This window comes from Homarus americanus, unplaced genomic scaffold (genome assembly GCF_018991925.1).
Source record: "Homarus americanus isolate GMGI-L3 unplaced genomic scaffold, GMGI_Hamer_2.0 scaffold25467, whole genome shotgun sequence".
Classification (NCBI taxonomy): domain Eukaryota; kingdom Metazoa; phylum Arthropoda; class Malacostraca; order Decapoda; family Nephropidae; genus Homarus; species Homarus americanus.
Window position 1 is genome coordinate 6,411,596 of NW_024732867.1, and position 17,311 is coordinate 6,428,906.

The window sequence follows — 17,311 nt, forward strand, 5'->3', positions numbered from 1 at the left end:
CCATATTTTTGAGAATCAGTTATTGATTATTCTCAATATAAAGATTACCAAATAAACGTGTAATGCTACGTGTCTTTTACTTTTATCTTTAGTTAACTAGTTTTTTTTATAATTTACTGTGGACTTATTTTAGTATTTGAGATGAATAATAATTTTGTTGTTACTTTTTACTTTCAGTACTTGAGTACTTTATGAATGAGATACTTTTATACTTCTACAGCTCCTCCCCGACTTATGTCCACCCGGACATACAACCGCCACAGTCGTACCAAAATTTTGACAAATTACGTATTTTAGAGTCCCAACATCAGTGATTGCGCTGTGTACTGACGAAATTTTCGTTTGTAATTCACTTTAAAATGGCTGGCAAGCTTAAAAGTGAGAGTTTTGTGGTGCTGAGAAGTAAAAGAGACACCCATTTTAGATTTTCTATGTATTATTTAAGCATTTTCAACTTACGACCTGGATTTGGGTCCCTAACCCCATCGTAAGTTGGGGAGGAGCTGTACTTGAATAACATTTTGCCAATGTAACAATATTTTTACTTAGTAACAAAGTCTGGTTCTTTTTACAACTTTGTCTCTAATACAGACCAAAAGAGTAAAAATTACAATACAGTACAGTACAACACTCTAATGTGGCTTAGAAATAAAGAAAATATAATATAAAACTGTAAAATAAGAAAACTGAAGAGCATGGGTGTGCATGTATGGGAAGTGAACATATGTGTGGAGGCAGTGAGCACCGAGCTGTAACTTACTAACTGCGTTTGTGTCCAGACATACACGCACACACACACATCTCTAAGTCAGCTGGTGACTGCCCAGGTGATCTCTGTTCGATTAATATGTTCAATAATTTTCTGTTCAGTTTTGTCATCTTTCCTTGGTTGCCACAGAAAATAATTATATTTAGAATTATTGTGCAAACAAAAATATTTTCTAAATACAGTATACATACTGTACAATAATAATAAAGTAAATAACAGTTATAAATAAATGTAACACTGTGAGGTGAGCTGACCATGTGATTGGTGAAGTGACTAAGCACCAGCCCCCTTGAGCAGTGACAACAACAAGGATGGAAAGGAAAGTGGAATGATAGAACCACTGTAGCTAGCTATATTATGTAACAGTTAGTCAAACATAAAGTAACTGTGTTGAAGTTTCGTTTACTTTTTTATTCTTATGGTTTGCCATAATTATGAGCCCTGTGACCAACTTATTGCCTCAGTAATACATAATTCAGTTTAAAGTACGATTTCCCATTGTTAGTTCTAGCATAGGTCCTGATTTTGTCAAATTTACTGTTTCTTTGAATTTGCAGGTAAATCATCAGAGTACAGTAGTTGAAGCATGATGTCTTACAGCAGCATCAACATGCTGCGAGGGGCAAGGTCCAGTTTGGGTATATTACGAGGTGTGTGGTCCAGTACACCAGCTCGTGGATTTTGCTCAAACCGTTCTGATGTTAGTGTAGAAAAATTAACTGGAGACCATGAAGGGGTGACAGTATTTGGCTTTTGCCGCCCAGCTGCTAAAAATGCAATTAGCAGGAATCTGTTGAAAGAATTCATTCAAGCAATTGAAGATGTAAAACATGACCGTAGTGTACGAGTCGTTCTTTTAAGGTCATTGGTGCCTGGAGTGTTTTGTGCTGGAGCTGACCTAAAAGAACGGGCTAAGATGAAGCCAGAGGAAGTTGGGCCTTTTGTTTCTAAGGCTCGTTCTTGTATTTCCGAGCTTGAAAACTTGCCAATGCCAGTAATTGTTGCTATTGATGGTGTAGCACTAGGAGGAGGCTTAGAAATGTCTCTTGCCTGTGATCTTCGAGTGGCTGCTGATTCTGCTAAATTGGGACTTGTGGAAACAAAACTCGCCATCATTCCTGGGGCAGGTGGGACACAGAGGCTGCCTCGTATTGTTGGAAGTGCAAAAGCCAAAGAGTTAATCTTCACGGCAGCAGTACTCGATGGAAGACAAGCTGCAGAAATTGGCTTGGTGAACCATGTCACTTCTCAGAATGAGACTGGAGATGCTGCATACCTTAAAGCCTTGGAAATTGCCAAGGCCATCACCCTTAATGGCCCCATTGGTGTGAGGATGGCAAAGACTGCCATCTCTAAAGGCATGGAAGTGGATCTTGGGACAGGACTATCAATTGAAGAAGCTTGCTATGCTCAAGTTATCCCTACCAAAGATAGAATAGAGGGACTAACTGCTTTTAGAGAAAAAAGAAAACCAATTTACAAGGGAGAATAAAGGTGATGGTCATCAGCATGTTGTCACATTCATGGTGGAACATCACACAACACATTCTTCCTGAAACATTGTGGATAACAATTACTGCATTTCCTTTTTTCAAGTTCAAATAACCACTGTTCCCAGAAGTAAGCGAAGACAGTTCTTTTTGTGTATTGGACAGTACAGGGTAGTATCTTTACAAATTCTGAAATTTGAAAGTCTTCACAATTAACTTCTCTAATAAAATCTTTGTACTTAACCATATTAAGCTCAAATAGTCAATAGTTCATTAGATACTATACAGGATGTTCAGCTTTTATGAAGTACTAACTTTAATAAACTGTGTAGTCCTCCTCACATCAAGATGTTTGTGGTGTATTCATAAATATTTTGTTTTGTGCGAGTGCCTCAAGTTGCTATACTGTTTGTTGTTAATGTATTAAAAAAGTACTGAAGAATTTTAAGCAGTGCAGCTACTGTATGTTAAACAGCATTGAATCTAATTACTTTTTAATATCTAATTTGTATCATATTTTAAGCAGTAGAACTTGAGTGTAACCCACAATTCACAAGAAGAAAAGAGGAGATAGTGTGGATATTTCTTGGGGAATTGGGATACCATTTGGTTGACATGTTTGTTAACTTTTTATCTTCATATATGTATCCCAAGCTTCAAGACTTTTGTGTATACATTTGGATTTTAAACCAATGGGAGTGAAAGAGTGACCACAAATAAATGAAGTGTTTGTATTTTATGTTGTTTTGGCCACCTGGCAGTCTCCCAGCAGAGGGCCAGGTAGATTGAAGGAGTGGGACTTTAGGGACCATGTATTACACCGTATAGTACAACACCCTGTATGAACTAACTGTAGATAAACGTTGGGTATTAAAGTGAGACTTGATATATTATGATCATCATTTAATCCTCACATGATAGTAATACTGCATCATTGAAAGAACTTGAAAGGTCAGGTCAAGTATTCACAACTTTTATTTGTTAAATAAAACTTTTTATAAATAAGAGCTGTACACTAACTTATTTAATTATTCTCTAACACTCACAGTGTTATTTAATATACAAACAAATAAGTTTTCAATGTTTCATCTTCCTCAAGTGGGAACATAGAGACTCGTCACTCACACCATCATGCAGACAGTCACTCACCCAGCTGCGTGACTATCCAATTTCTCATTTACACCTCTGGAAAAAAAAAATTATACAGTCAACCCTCGCTTTACGCGGTCCCACATTCCGCGTTTCCACGTTTACGTGGTGCCCTGCCGAAACCGGAATGCTCACATTCCGCGGTGCGTGTCCCCCTTTACGCGGGTGAAGTATAATTTTTTTATTTAGCTCATAAAATTCATACAAATTATCTGACCAGAATATAATTTACATTGCTTGAATTCTTACAATTTGATGATCATTTTGAATATAAACATCATAGATTTTGCATTAGACATACAAATTTTAGATCTAATGTAAGTATTTTGTTTTCTCTGAGTAAATATGTTATCTTTTGTGCAAAATATATGACATTTATATTCAAAATATTCCTGGTCTTACAAGGAATCCAGCAATGTCAATTATATTATCCTAACTTTAGTCTGAGGTATTATTTATTACTAAAAAAGCAAATATTCTGGTTTCTCCCACACATTTATCTGGTAGGGAGGGTTGGTGTGGTGTGGGGTGGGGGGGAGGGAGGGACCGACCGACCATCTGGCGCAGTTGGAAGAGGGGGGGGGAGGCTAGGTGGGGTACTTTGATTGACAGATAGTGTCGTGAAGAATATTTTTTTTTTTTACTAACTGAAGATATTTGTTTTAGCTCATAATATTCATACAAATTACCCGGCCAGAATATAATTTACATTGCTGGAATTCTTACAATTTGATGATCTTTTTGAATATAAACATCATAGATTTTGCATTAGATATACAAATTTTAGATTAATGTAAGTATTTTGTTTACTCTGAGTAAATATGTTATCTTTTGTGCAAAATATATGACATTTATATTCAAAATATTCCTGGTCTTACAAGGAATCCAGCAATGTGAATTATATTATCCTAACTTTAGTTTGAGGTATTATTTATTACTATACCTTAAAATCTAGTGGTTTTCCCCCCAAAATTTCTCAGAGAGGGAAGAGCCGGCAGTGTAGTGTGAGAAGAGTGGGAGGGAGTTGAGTCCATTATTTGAATGGACATTAACTTGGCGACTGTATTTCTCTATTTCTCTTAAGTATTAATTGTGTGCATGTACCATCATAAAATTAAGATGTTATTTTTACTAGAACATAGGTATTGTGTCAGAAAAAGTGGAGTTTGGGGGTCAGCCAGTCTCTATTTCATTTAATCCCATATGTTATGTTGTTCACTTTACGCGTTTCTCACTTTCCGCGGTACCCTGTGAGTTGAATTAACCGTGTAAAGTGAGGGTTCACTGTATATATATATATATATATATATATATATATATATATATATATATATATATATATATATATATATATATATATATATATATATATATATATATATATATATATATACACACACCGAACAACGTCCGATCGCATATACGTCCGTGCCCCCCCTCCCCCCCCAAAAAATCCGTGACGCCTGCTGGACCACCACTCCACGACCCCCTGACGGAGACACGATGATCCTCCCCATACTGGTCAGATATTATGTGTTAAAGGAATATGCTTCCTTGATTAGGCTTTTTTTAAACATTTGCCTGCAGGTGTAATGTTAACCTACATCTATTGAGGATAAAATCTTTCACCCACAAATTGACAATAACACATTTGCTGTAATCAGACATATCTAGTTGCCTCAACAATTGCAACTCCAGTGCAATTGGGGTTGCAATTTCAAATTCTGTGTCATTACTAAGAATAAAGAAAACGGACGACTCAGGAGTCCTGAAGTGAGAGAAAACGGACTCCTATGACGGGGCACTCAAATAAAGAGACATGGCTACATGTTTTGTGGACTACCCACTGTACAGTATTGATGGTATATTTTTCATCACTTTGTAATAAACCTAGTCATGCCTATGTGTGTTTCTGATAATTACCATAACATTATATATTTATATATTTAGCGGTTGTACAAACACAAGGCCTCACACATGCCACTCAGACTGACAGACTTGACAAGTTTTACCAACCATAAAGACAGTTGAAGCTTTAAACATCACTCATAATGGATCTTGAATATTCCAACTGTAATCAGACATATCTAAGTTGCCTCAACAATTGCAACCCCAGTTGCAATTTCAAATTCTGTGTCATTACTAAGGAATAAATAAGTGTCTGGTGTACTGCACTCTAAGATTAAGAGAAAACGGACGACTCAGGCGTCCTGAAGTGAGAGAAAACGGACTTCTTTGACGGGCACTCAAATAAAGAGAGACATAGCTACATGTTTTGTGGACTACCCACTTTACATTATCCTTTTCATCACTTTGTAATAAACCTAGCCATGCCTATGTGTGTTTATGATATTTACCATAACATTATATATATATATATATATATATATATATATATATATATATATATATATATATATATATATATATATATATATATATATATATATATATATATATATATATATATATATATATATATATATATATATTTAGTGGGTCTAAATGGTTGTAAAATGGGAAACTTGGGGTTGGGTGCCTGGAACCCCCATTAAAATAAATCCGATAGGTTTATGTAATTTCGGACAACGTCCATTTCGGTTAACATCACGTTTCCAAGAACAGTGAGTTCTGCTATAACGCGTGTTTTGATAACGCGAATTTGCTCTAACGCGATTTATGAATTAGGAACGATATTTGTATAACGCGAACGCTTGTTTGCTATAACGCGATTTTTGCTTAGTATTTCTCCAATTTTGTGGTACAGTATTAACTGTGAATATAGTAAAGAAGAATATCAACAAGAAGCGTTCTGGTGATAGAATTCCCGGTGATGATCGTAAAAGAAAGGATATAACACTTGAAGAGAAGCTCGATTTTATCAACCTCAAAATCACCCTTCTCCCCCATCAAGTAAAGTGTTACATTTACTGTATGATTTCATTATTAGATATGAATGTAACATTTATTTAGACTGTGCTATCCTTTGTGTTAGGCTAACTACTAAATTTTTTCGATTTCGAGTAATCTGCACCTAACCCTATTTTCTCCATAAGCCCTGTTATTTCTATTATTGATTTTCTATAACACGATATTTTACAAGAACACAATTATCGCGTTATAGCAGAACTACTGAACTTATCTGGGGCGTTAACGGCATGACTGTGTATATATATATATATATATATATATATATATATATATATATATATATATATATATATATATATATATATATATATATATATATATATATATATATATATATATATATATATATATATATATATATATATATATATATATATATATATATATATATATATATATATACACACACAGTTACGGTACTCTTCAATTTTACATTTAGAATATTTTGATCTTTCATAAAGTAGCTTTTGGTTGCCATACTTTACTGTTCAGTACTTGCTTTTATTGTGATATGGAGCTCTGTACAGTACAGTACTTTAAGAAAACAGGGTTCAGTTATACCAGGCAAAGGGTAGCTGAGCACTAGAAACCAAAGTTGAAACATTTTAACCATGCCTCGTGAGCAGCAAATATTTTTGGTCATTAGTCTTGTCATTTTACAAAAAATTTCCACATGTGCACATAACCCCCTCCTCCCCTTATCTCACATCATCCATCACAGCTTGATATAAGTCAATCTTCTATGTTATTTGTTTGCTCAAAATCGGATACTGTACTGTACTTGATCCTGGTAACAATGTTCCCACAGTCCAGCATACATTATTATTCCCCCAAAAAGAAAATCCATCCTTTCATAACTAATATCAACTCATAGCTCTCACTTTGATCATCTCTGAATTCATGGAATGTCATGAAGAAACAGCAACTATACCACCTTCTCTATGATGCTAAGCTACATATTATTTTCACCAGGCTGTACATTGAGCATTACCTGGCATGCTTGGATTAAGGGGCCGGGCAATTTATTTTTTATGTTTATGTGCTTGGCACTTGCCCAGGTGACAGACTAATATATTGAGGTAAATACCCAGACAGAAATTTGTCAGGTGGTGCATGACCCCACCACACTGTACTTGTTTAACCAGGAAGGTTAACAGTGTACCAACATTAGTGACCTTTGTCAGGTGCATTAGCTACCAATCTGCCTCTAGTCAGTAAGTCAACTTGATAACATCTCAAAGGAAACATCAAGCTGAGAGGCTGTAGACATGAAGTGACAGGTGTTATGACCTCACCTGACAAGTGTTACTGCCAATGACACCAGATTATTGGTCGGGGGGTTAATTAGGGTAGGTGTTCACAGGTGCTGCTTCCCTATACACCCTGCAGATGTGAAGTGAGGTGACAACAGTTATGACATCACATGACAAGGGTTACTGCCACTGACATCACCTAGATGGACACAGGTGATCTGTGAGTTGATACACACAATATATCTGAATGTTTCAAAATGTTTATATAATTTACCATTAAAAAAATCTGGACAAGCAAATTACCTACAAAGTTTTGTTGGGGCAAATAAAAAAAGATATCCAGGCACGTAAATTTCACAAGTCATTTGCCCAGGACAAGTAAATGTTCTACATACTACCAGGTAATCTGCACAGCCTGATTTTCATTCTACTGCAGACTTACATAATCCTATCTCATAACCTTGACTGTGCTCTTGACACTCTTTTTATAAGTTACGACATCAAATTCTCCATTGTAAACTTTTATATTTTGGTCACCCTAATTCTAAATGAATGATCATTAAGCCAAAGTCCCTTCAATTAGATAATATTCCAAGGGGTAGCTCCCAACATTAATCTTCACAGTAACAGAGAATTGCAACCTCATAGCATTTATTTCCCAAACACCTCGCTTTATATAATTCAAAGATCATCTAGGTTCAAAAGTAATTTTGGTACATGTTTTATAACTTCTATGCTAACAGAATTTGGTTCTCCACATTTTTCAGAATACTATTCAGATGACTTGTTCAATTTTCATTAAAGTGGAACAGGAGACCGTCTGTTGTCCATCTTCTCACTAATCCAATCTTCATATTTAAGAATTTTAAAATAGATTTTACCATTTAATATGATTGATAAGAGGGAAAAATTCTAGTTTTTCCAAGGTTGTTAGAAAAGTTTTGAAGATCTAGCTTTTTCTGTCTCATGGGTATGGATTTGCTTATACTGTACTACTGTATTGAATTTAAATGACAAATTATTGGCAGTAAATTGATTATCCACACACTAACTTGCCTTGGCAAGGCAGTTTTGTTAGAGGTCTTTTAGTGAAAATATTAAAGCGACTTGTTGTAATTAAATTTTCTAAAGAGGCTGTCAAGAAGTTTGTACATCCTTATTTTGTATCAATTTTTTACAATATGTTGCGCCTTCCTTGGAGAGAACGACACAAAACAACTACAGACAGCCCCCTATATACCCCCTCCCAGGTCATCTCACTGTTTACCCGGGAATACCTTCTCCTGGTTGGCTGTTTACTCTCGCCGACTCTGCCCTCTTCGCTGCACTGACTGTCAGTGACCCGACAACCTTGGCCAGGCTCACTACATAATTGACATAATAAAAGAGCAAGAAACACAATTGAGGCAGATTATATCACAACAGAAAAAAGTGTCAAACCACCGGGAAACCTTATGTAGTGAGCCTAGCCAAGGTCCCCGTGGTTGGCAAATCTGCAGTCGGCAAGACTAAAGGCTAACTGGAAATAGGGGGTAAATTTACATGGCTGTCAATAACATATGTCAAAGCCTAAAGTTGCCTGTTGCTTCACTAAACAATACTGTACCTGTATTGTACATTTAATATAAATTAAATTGTTGGACTCCGCTGATCCTGGACCCGATAGTCCAGCAGCTTCGATGGTTCGGGACGCATATAGTGAATACTTAATCTTATGGGGAAAATTGGGATATGTTCCACAACTACTAAAAATCAACAGTAATTTTATAAAAGTTGTGGGGAAATCATTATAATTATCACAAGCTGTACTCAAATGTACTAAGTTAATAACTAAAAATTTTATATCTTGTTCAAACTATGAGACATTTATACTCAAATTAATTACTATCATTCAGGGATTCCAGCAATGTAAGTTATATTCTGCCAAGTCAAGTTGGTGACATTTTATAAGTGAAAAACCATCTCCTTGGAGTCCCTCCTGACCCCTCAACTAATAACAACACACCTGTCCTGGCTGTCAACACCCCCCCCTCCTCCCAGCCAGCAGGGGAGGCAGATGGCAGTGGGTGATAACAATGGGATGAAAGTGATTTTAAGCTTAAAGTTCTTCTCTTGTATAATGTCACAGACTTGACATAGCAGAATATAACTTGCATTACTATCCTTGCAAGATAGTGATTAATTTAAATATAAACGTCTCATAGTTTGCACAAGAGATAAAATTTGTAGTCCTTTAGCTTAGTTCATTTTAGTACAAATTGAGTACAGTTACAGTATATGTTACTCAAAATTATGGCTTTTTCACAGGGTATAACTAACCCCAGTGGTCTGGATATTATGGCATTGAATGTTACAGAATATTTCAAATGCATTCTTTGTTTAGTTCTATACATATACCGGGGTACCGGTATGCGAATTCCCATATAGTGAATGGCATGAAGCATGAGTGTTTGTGTGTGTAGGTAGACTTAGCATGTCACTAAGTTAGACTGTCCCTGTAGCTACATCCCTCTACCAGGCCAAGCTGTGTTATTGTTATTTTTCAACTCGTTCTATATTTTCAAGTAGATACATAATTTTATACGCTTTTACTGTTACAGGCACACACAATTGTTCATACAGAATGTGTAAAATAAAAATAAAATAAATTATTATCATCACGTCAAACACACAGAGAATACAGTGACCCCTCGTTTAACGAACACCTCGGTTAACGTAATTTCGATTAACGAACTGCCTTCCATAAGGATCTTCAATTCGGTTAACGAAAAAAAATTCGCTTAACGAACTTCTTACGAACCGACCTCAACATGTTTTCGCTTGCACTGACCGGGCAACCAGCTTTAGTATCAGTCCGCCAATACATTAATCGGTTCTAGGGCTTAAATTCCTTACTATTTTTGTAAATATCAAGAAGTTTATACTATTCAATAATTTTAAAAGTTTAATATTCAATTTTTTAGTCATTTTAACAATTATTGAACGAAATTGAAGGTAAAGTGACTAGTTTAATGCGCGGCATCCAGCCTCTTAACACAGCAAACAGGCGTCAGTCTCTCTCTGTTTTCACTGGAGGTAACATCTTGCTTGAGACTCTCTTCAACTAAATGCTTTTTTTCTGTGTTTCCAAGCAAATTATTGGTCATTTTGAAATATATTTTATATATTGACAATATATAATGCAGTGCAGCATTGATTTAAAGAAAATAATCTTGAATTAAACCAGAGAGCTAAAATTTTATGGGTGAAATGGCACCATGGGGTGACTTCTCTTCCACCCCAATGCCTTCTCTTCTTCCTTCTCCTCCACCCCCATTCTAAATCCCATCATCATCATCATCATCCAGGAGCCTTCTACAAACACACCTCAAAGTAAGTGAAATTTTCTACCATTTTTGTTGAATTTAGGAAATTTTCGGTGAGCTGGAACCAATTACCCAAAAACCCATTGAAACAATGGTTTCGGTTAACGAACGACCTTCTGGAACGGATTGAGTTCGTTAACCGAGGGGCCACTGTATAAACATTTCTTACGTCCACAGAAGTTAGTGTTAGGAGGAGAAGGGTGTAGCAGGAGGGGGGGGGGTGTAGTGTTCAGCCTCTTCTTACCAGGCCAAACTGTGAGATGCATTAATATTCTTTTTCAACTTGTAGTTTCGAGTAAATATACTGTTTGTAATTTAATTTGAATTTTTTTACTGTTACATGCACACAGTCGTTCAAGTACAGTGACCCCTCGTTTAACGAACGCCTCGGTTAACGAAATTTCGGTTAACGAACTGCCTTCCATAAGGATCTTCAATTCGGTTAACGAACAAAAATTCGGTTAACGAATTTCTTACGAACCGACCTCAACATGTTTTCGCTTGCACTGACCGGGCAACCAGCTTTAGTATCAGTCCGCCAATACATTAATCGGTTCTAGGGCTTAAATTTCTTACTATTTTAGTAAATATCAAGAAGTTTATACTATTCAATAATTTTAAAAGTTTAATATTCAATTTTTTAGTCATTTTAACAATTATTGAACATAATTGAAGGTAAAGTGACTAGTTTAATGTGCGGCATCCAGCCTCTTAACACAGCAAACAGGAGTTAGTCTCTCTCTGTTTTCACTGGAGGTAACATCTTGCTTGAGACTCTCTTCAACTAAACACTTTTTTTCTGTGTTTCCAAGCAAATTATTGGTCATTTTGAAATATATTTTACATATTGACAATATATGATGCAGTGCAGTGTTGATTTAAAGAAAATAATCTTGAATTACACCAAGAGAGCTAAAATTTTATGGGTGAAATGGCGCCATGGGGTGACTGACTTCTCTTCCACCCCAATGCCTTCTCTTCTTCCTTCTCCTCCACCCCCATTCTAAATCCCATCATCATCATCATCATCCAGGAGCCTTCTACAAACACACCTCAAAGTAAGTGAACTTTTCTACCATTTTTGTTGAATTTAGGAAATTTTCGGTGAGCTGGAACCAATTACCCAAAAACCCATTGAAACAATGGTTTCGGTTAACGAACTTTTCGGTTAACGAACGACCTTCTGGAACGGATTGAGTTCGTTAACCGAGGGGTCACTGTAAAGAGAATAAATATTTCTTACATCTGTGTGAGTTAGCCCACAATAATGGGAGGGGGAGCATTCTCTCATCTCCTGTGTCCTTAGTGAAACGATTGCCAAATGGTAATGCAATATTTTTCTCTTCTCTTATTTATTATCATTACTTTTATTCATTCCTCACATTTACAAAGGAATATATTAGACCGCGGAGGAATAAAGATGCCACACTAATCCGTGTATACTCAAAATTCAATGCCGTGGTTGGTGAAATGGTATACATACAGAGTATAAACCGTGAACACCTGGAATCCTCAGATGGGAAATCTGTGGTTGGCGAGGGTCTCTCTCTCTCTCTCTCTCTCTCTCTCTCTCTCTCTCTCTCTCTCTCTCTCTCTCATATATTTTTTAAGGTTGTAACTATTTCTCAGTTCCATTTAGATGTTGACATAGACTATGACTAAGAAGCTTAACGTAGTACTGTATAGTATATTACCTGCACCTGGCTGACAGTCCACTGATGACAAGTGAATAAAATCAGTACTGTACAGTATTATATTATGCCAGTAGCCAGGAATGTGTGTCAGTTTCATTGTAATTATGGGTGATTTTTTTTTTTTAGTTTTTTTTTTAATTTAACTACTTTTGAAACTTAATGCACATATTTTGTAAGATTTGTGAGTGAACAGTAGTGAAAATTATGTGTTGTGGTGGCACTGTGTGGACTATGGTCTTTCAAGGATTATTCAATTTTGTCAGTGGCCTGTAGTGAATGCTAGGGAAAGCAAATGACACGGTTAATGACATTATACTGTACAACTATCAGGTAATTTACTATGAGTCTAGTAGTCTACAAATCTGTGAAACTGAACAAAATAGATTAGATAATAATTATTTTTTCTTCAACTTTAACCTTTATTTATGACACTGATAAGGCATTTGGATAAAGTTTTGTTACACAATTAGCAACCCTTGGACATTATACAGTAATTTATTTCAAATTTATTCCCAAATAAATAAATATATTATTTATTGGTAAAATGAAATACTGTATCTAAATTGTTCGTAAAAAATCATTTTTTTTTTAAATCTTTCTTATGATTTTACTGTTTTGAATTTATGAGTGATCTGTTAATGCAGCGATCTGGAGAGTAGTAGGAGGAGGAACATCCGGTAGTAAGCTGTGAGTTCGTTGCCCACATCTCTAGCCAAAGGAATTGTTCTTGATGATAACAACAAATGTTATTGAGAGGAAATTCCAGCACCAGAATGTTTTTCACAACATATTAGATGGATCTGTTGATCTGAAACCTATTAACATGGATTTGGGGACAAGTGGGTTAATATACAGCTCCTCCCCGACTTACGACCTCCTCGACTTACGTCCACCGGACATACGACCGCCTCAGTTGTACCAAAATTTTGTCAAGTTACGTATTTTCGAGTCCCAACGTCAGTGATTGCGCTGTGTACTGACAAAATTTTGGTTTGTGATTCACTTTAAAATGGCTGGCAAGCTAAAAAGTGAGAGCTTTGTGGTGCTGAAAAGAAAGGGAGACACCCATTTTAGATTTTCTATGTATTATTTAAGCAATTTCGACTTACAACCATTTCGACTTATGACGTGGATTTGGGTCCCTAACCCCGTCGTAAGTCGGGGAGCAGCTGTAATTAAAATTAATCGTTTTCATCTTACATCTGGCAATGGCATATCATTTTCCCCTGCTAGTGGCTACTGCAAATCGAATGTTGTGAATTCGAGTGACATTTTCAAGTGGCAAATGCTCCTGTTGTGCAAATTTCAAAAGTCTGGACTCTCATTACAGCAGGTTTAAATTCACCGAGACTTGAATAACATAAATGCAGAATGCTACATGCAATTAAATGATACATTAACTGAACAAAGAGCTATACAAGCCTGTACTGTACTGTATTAATTTTGATGGGTTGGATTACATCACTTAGAAAAATTATTATTTGAGAAGAATTACTTTTTACTTTCAGTCAGGGTTGGAATTTTTAAATAGAAAATACTATGCAGGTTGACTATAAAAAATCCGGCAACCTCGGGACCTGAGGAGTGCCGGATTTTCGAAAATGCCGGAAAACTGATGGTTATATTTGCTGTATAAGTTTAACAGAAAATGACTACCTGTACAGTCCTTTAAACAAAGAAAATTAAACACTAAATGAAAAGCAAATGAAATTTTATTATATATGCTGTACAGTTGTACCCCACTTAACGCGGTCAATTGAACCCAGAGGGTCCCGCGTTAAGTGAAAACCGCGTTAAGTGAATAACAGAACATATGGGATTAATTCCAATAGAACCCAGCCCGACCCCCAAACTCCACTTTTTGACGACAAATAACTATGTTGTAGTAAAAATTCTATCTTAACTTTATGGTGGCATGAAAAACAAGTAATATAGAAGAGGTTAGGTTAGGAAAGATAAAGGTTAACATAGGAAAAATAAAGAATAGGTTAAAAAACGAAAATTTTTAAGGAACACTCACGGTAGTAGAAGAGATGGGTCGGCATACGGGGATGGAGGCTGGTTCCGAGGCAGAGGGCAGATTACTGCCCCTCAGGTGAATCACCATTACTAGGTGAATCACCATTACTAGGTGAATCAATATCACTGTCACTTACAGTTGTCATGGCTTCCCTGACAAATCCCTCAAAATCACCTTCACTATCACTATCACTGCCTTGGGCTGGCTGTGGTGGGTTGCGGGCGAAGAACTCGGTTATGCTTTGCTGACGGCTGGCTTTGATGTTGTCGTGATACACCTTGATGTACGGCTCCATAGCCTGCACCAGTCGGTTATGGAAGACGTCATGGCGTTCATCGTCAGTGTCGCGGGAAACGATGGACTTAATTTTTTCTGTTAACTCTATGACACACTTAATATCACTATGACTTAAACTAGGTTCTTCGGAGAATGACGCACCTTCTTCCTCCTCTTCACTGGCGGGTTCTTCTTCCAACATCTCGTCGGCAGTCACTTCAGGATCTCTGATCACCTCCATGATGTCTTCGTTGGTGGTCTCGGAGAAGCCTTCAGCTGTAACAGTCTGCGCAGCTTCTCTGGCAAGGTCCACTGCTACTGCAACAGTCTGAACCTGACCAGTAACAGATTGACTCCTCCTCTCACCTGGTATGCCATGCAACACATGTCTCCATGCGTGACGAATCGTAGCAGTAGACAGCAGATCCCATGCCTCCACCAAGAAGTCTACAGCTTGTTTGACGTTAAACTTCTTCCAAAATTGTTTGACGAGAACTTCTTGAGTCGCCGCCTCTTGTTCCTTGTCCTCGTCGCTTTTACTCTCGCTGTCGGTGTCACCCAGCTTACGCAACTCATCCTTGGTGTTGGTAGAGTCGTTCAGGAGCTTGAATTTCTTTGCCGAGTATGCAGCTTTAACGTTGCAGATTAACTCCTGGTCCATAGGCTGGATTAATGACGTGGTGTTGGGAGGAAGGAAGACCACTTTTACGTTGGGGTGACGATCCATTAGTAGGGGCGAGTGTCCAGGTGCGTTGTCAAGGAGCAACAAAATGTTGAATGGAACATTCTGTTGCTCGCAGAATTTCTGCACGTCAGGAACAAAAAAGTTGTCAAACCAGAAGAGGGACAGAGAAGAGGACATCCACGCCTTACGTGCGGTTAGCCAGTGGACATTAAGCTTGTTCATGTCCATATTCTTGTAGGCGTGCGGCTTGCGGGCTTTGTGAATCACCGATAACTTTGGTTTACAGGTACCGGAGGCATTGGTGGTAAACAGGACGGTGATGCGTTCCTTCTGCATCTTCCGGCCCCTTACCTTGCTCGCAGACTGGACAACGAAGGTCTTGGAAGGTAACTTTTTCCAGAAAAGACCAGATTCGTCCATGTTAAACACCTGGTCGTCACTGTACTGTCCTTCCTCCATAATCTCACGTAAAAACGGAGGAAAATCTCTAGCCGCCGCACGGTCAGCACTCGCTTCCTCACCAACAATGCTGATGTTGGTGACCTTGTTCCTCCTCTTAAACCTATGCAGCCAACCATGGGAAGCATTGAAGGGTTTGGGCTCTGCAATTCCCATTTTACGTGTCACTGCTGCGTATAGCTCACGTGCGTACTCCTGCACTGAGCGCGTGTCCACCGCCATGTTGCGTCGCGCCTGACGCACCAAATAACTCACCAGCAAAGTTTCCACTTTTGCCAGCACCCTGTTCTGGCAATACCTGATAGCTGAAGCACCTGCAGACTTTGTGAGCTTCATGTGCTCCTTTATCTTGGCTGCATCCTTCTTGATCGTACGAATCGTAGATTCGTTGACGCCATGCTGGCGCGCGAGATCAACTTGGCGTCTTCCTTTCTCCAAATCTTGAACAATTTGGTACTTCAGCTCGTAGCTTAATGAACGTCGTGTCTTCTTTGGTTTAGTGCCGCTGGGTCCAGGTAAGGAAAGGTTTCTCTCTGGGGGTGGTGGTCCGGCGGAAGCCATTTTACGGAACAATGGATGCGCGTTAACACGGCGTGGCCTTGAGGGATGAAACTGCCGCGGCTAGGTCAAGCGTCGTCTCTCCTCCCTCCCTCCCTCCCCGGGGTAGTCACGTCATAATACTTTAAGCCAATTACAGCTAGCAGCAGAGGGGGGTAGGGCTGCATGGCCAATCACAGTCCGAGACGTCATATGACGTCAGTGATAACGCAACAAAGACACACACTGCGCAACCTTACCGCGCCGCTTGCCCAAGCGGAGGGAGGAGGAGGGAGAGGCAGGCAGGCAGGCAGGAGGGCGGGCGGGCGGGTGGCGCGTGGTCAAAATCTAAAAATAGCATCCGAGCCGGACACTCACCGCGTTGCTGTGGAAAAATGCGCGTTAAGTGAAAGTTCAGCTTTGGCAAGGCACCGCGTATATGCGAAAACGCGTTAAGTGAAAGCGCGTTAAGCGGGGTAATACTGTATACAGTATATTTAACAGAAAATTACTACCTGTACAGTCCTTTAAAAAAAAAGAAAATTAAACACTAAATGAAAAGCAAATGAAATTTTAATGTTTACCAGGCTAAACAGCAGATGGGCTGTCAGGATTATCATCTTTATCACCGACAGTGACATGAATGCTTGTTAGCAGGTGCAAGCAAGACCCAACAGCTGATT

General features: G+C 38.0%; 1 protein-coding gene across 5 annotated transcripts in view; it reads left to right on the plus strand.

Annotated features, from left to right (window-relative positions):
- Positions 1–17,311, plus strand: part of LOC121869169 (methylglutaconyl-CoA hydratase, mitochondrial-like) — a 50,571-nt gene that overhangs the window by 10,564 nt on the left and 22,696 nt on the right. For 4 of the 5 annotated variants that reach the window (XM_042370375.1, XM_042370374.1, XM_042370376.1 and 1 more), the window contains exon 2: positions 1,327–3,147. The exons of the other annotated variant lie outside the window; for it this stretch is intronic. In XM_042370375.1, coding sequence (XP_042226309.1) covers positions 1,356–2,261 — 906 coding nt within the window. In that variant the 5' untranslated portion in view covers positions 1,327–1,355 and the 3' untranslated portion in view covers positions 2,262–3,147. Of the gene's footprint in view, positions 1–1,326; positions 3,148–17,311 lie in introns of those variants that run through there. 5 annotated transcript variants of the gene reach the window in all.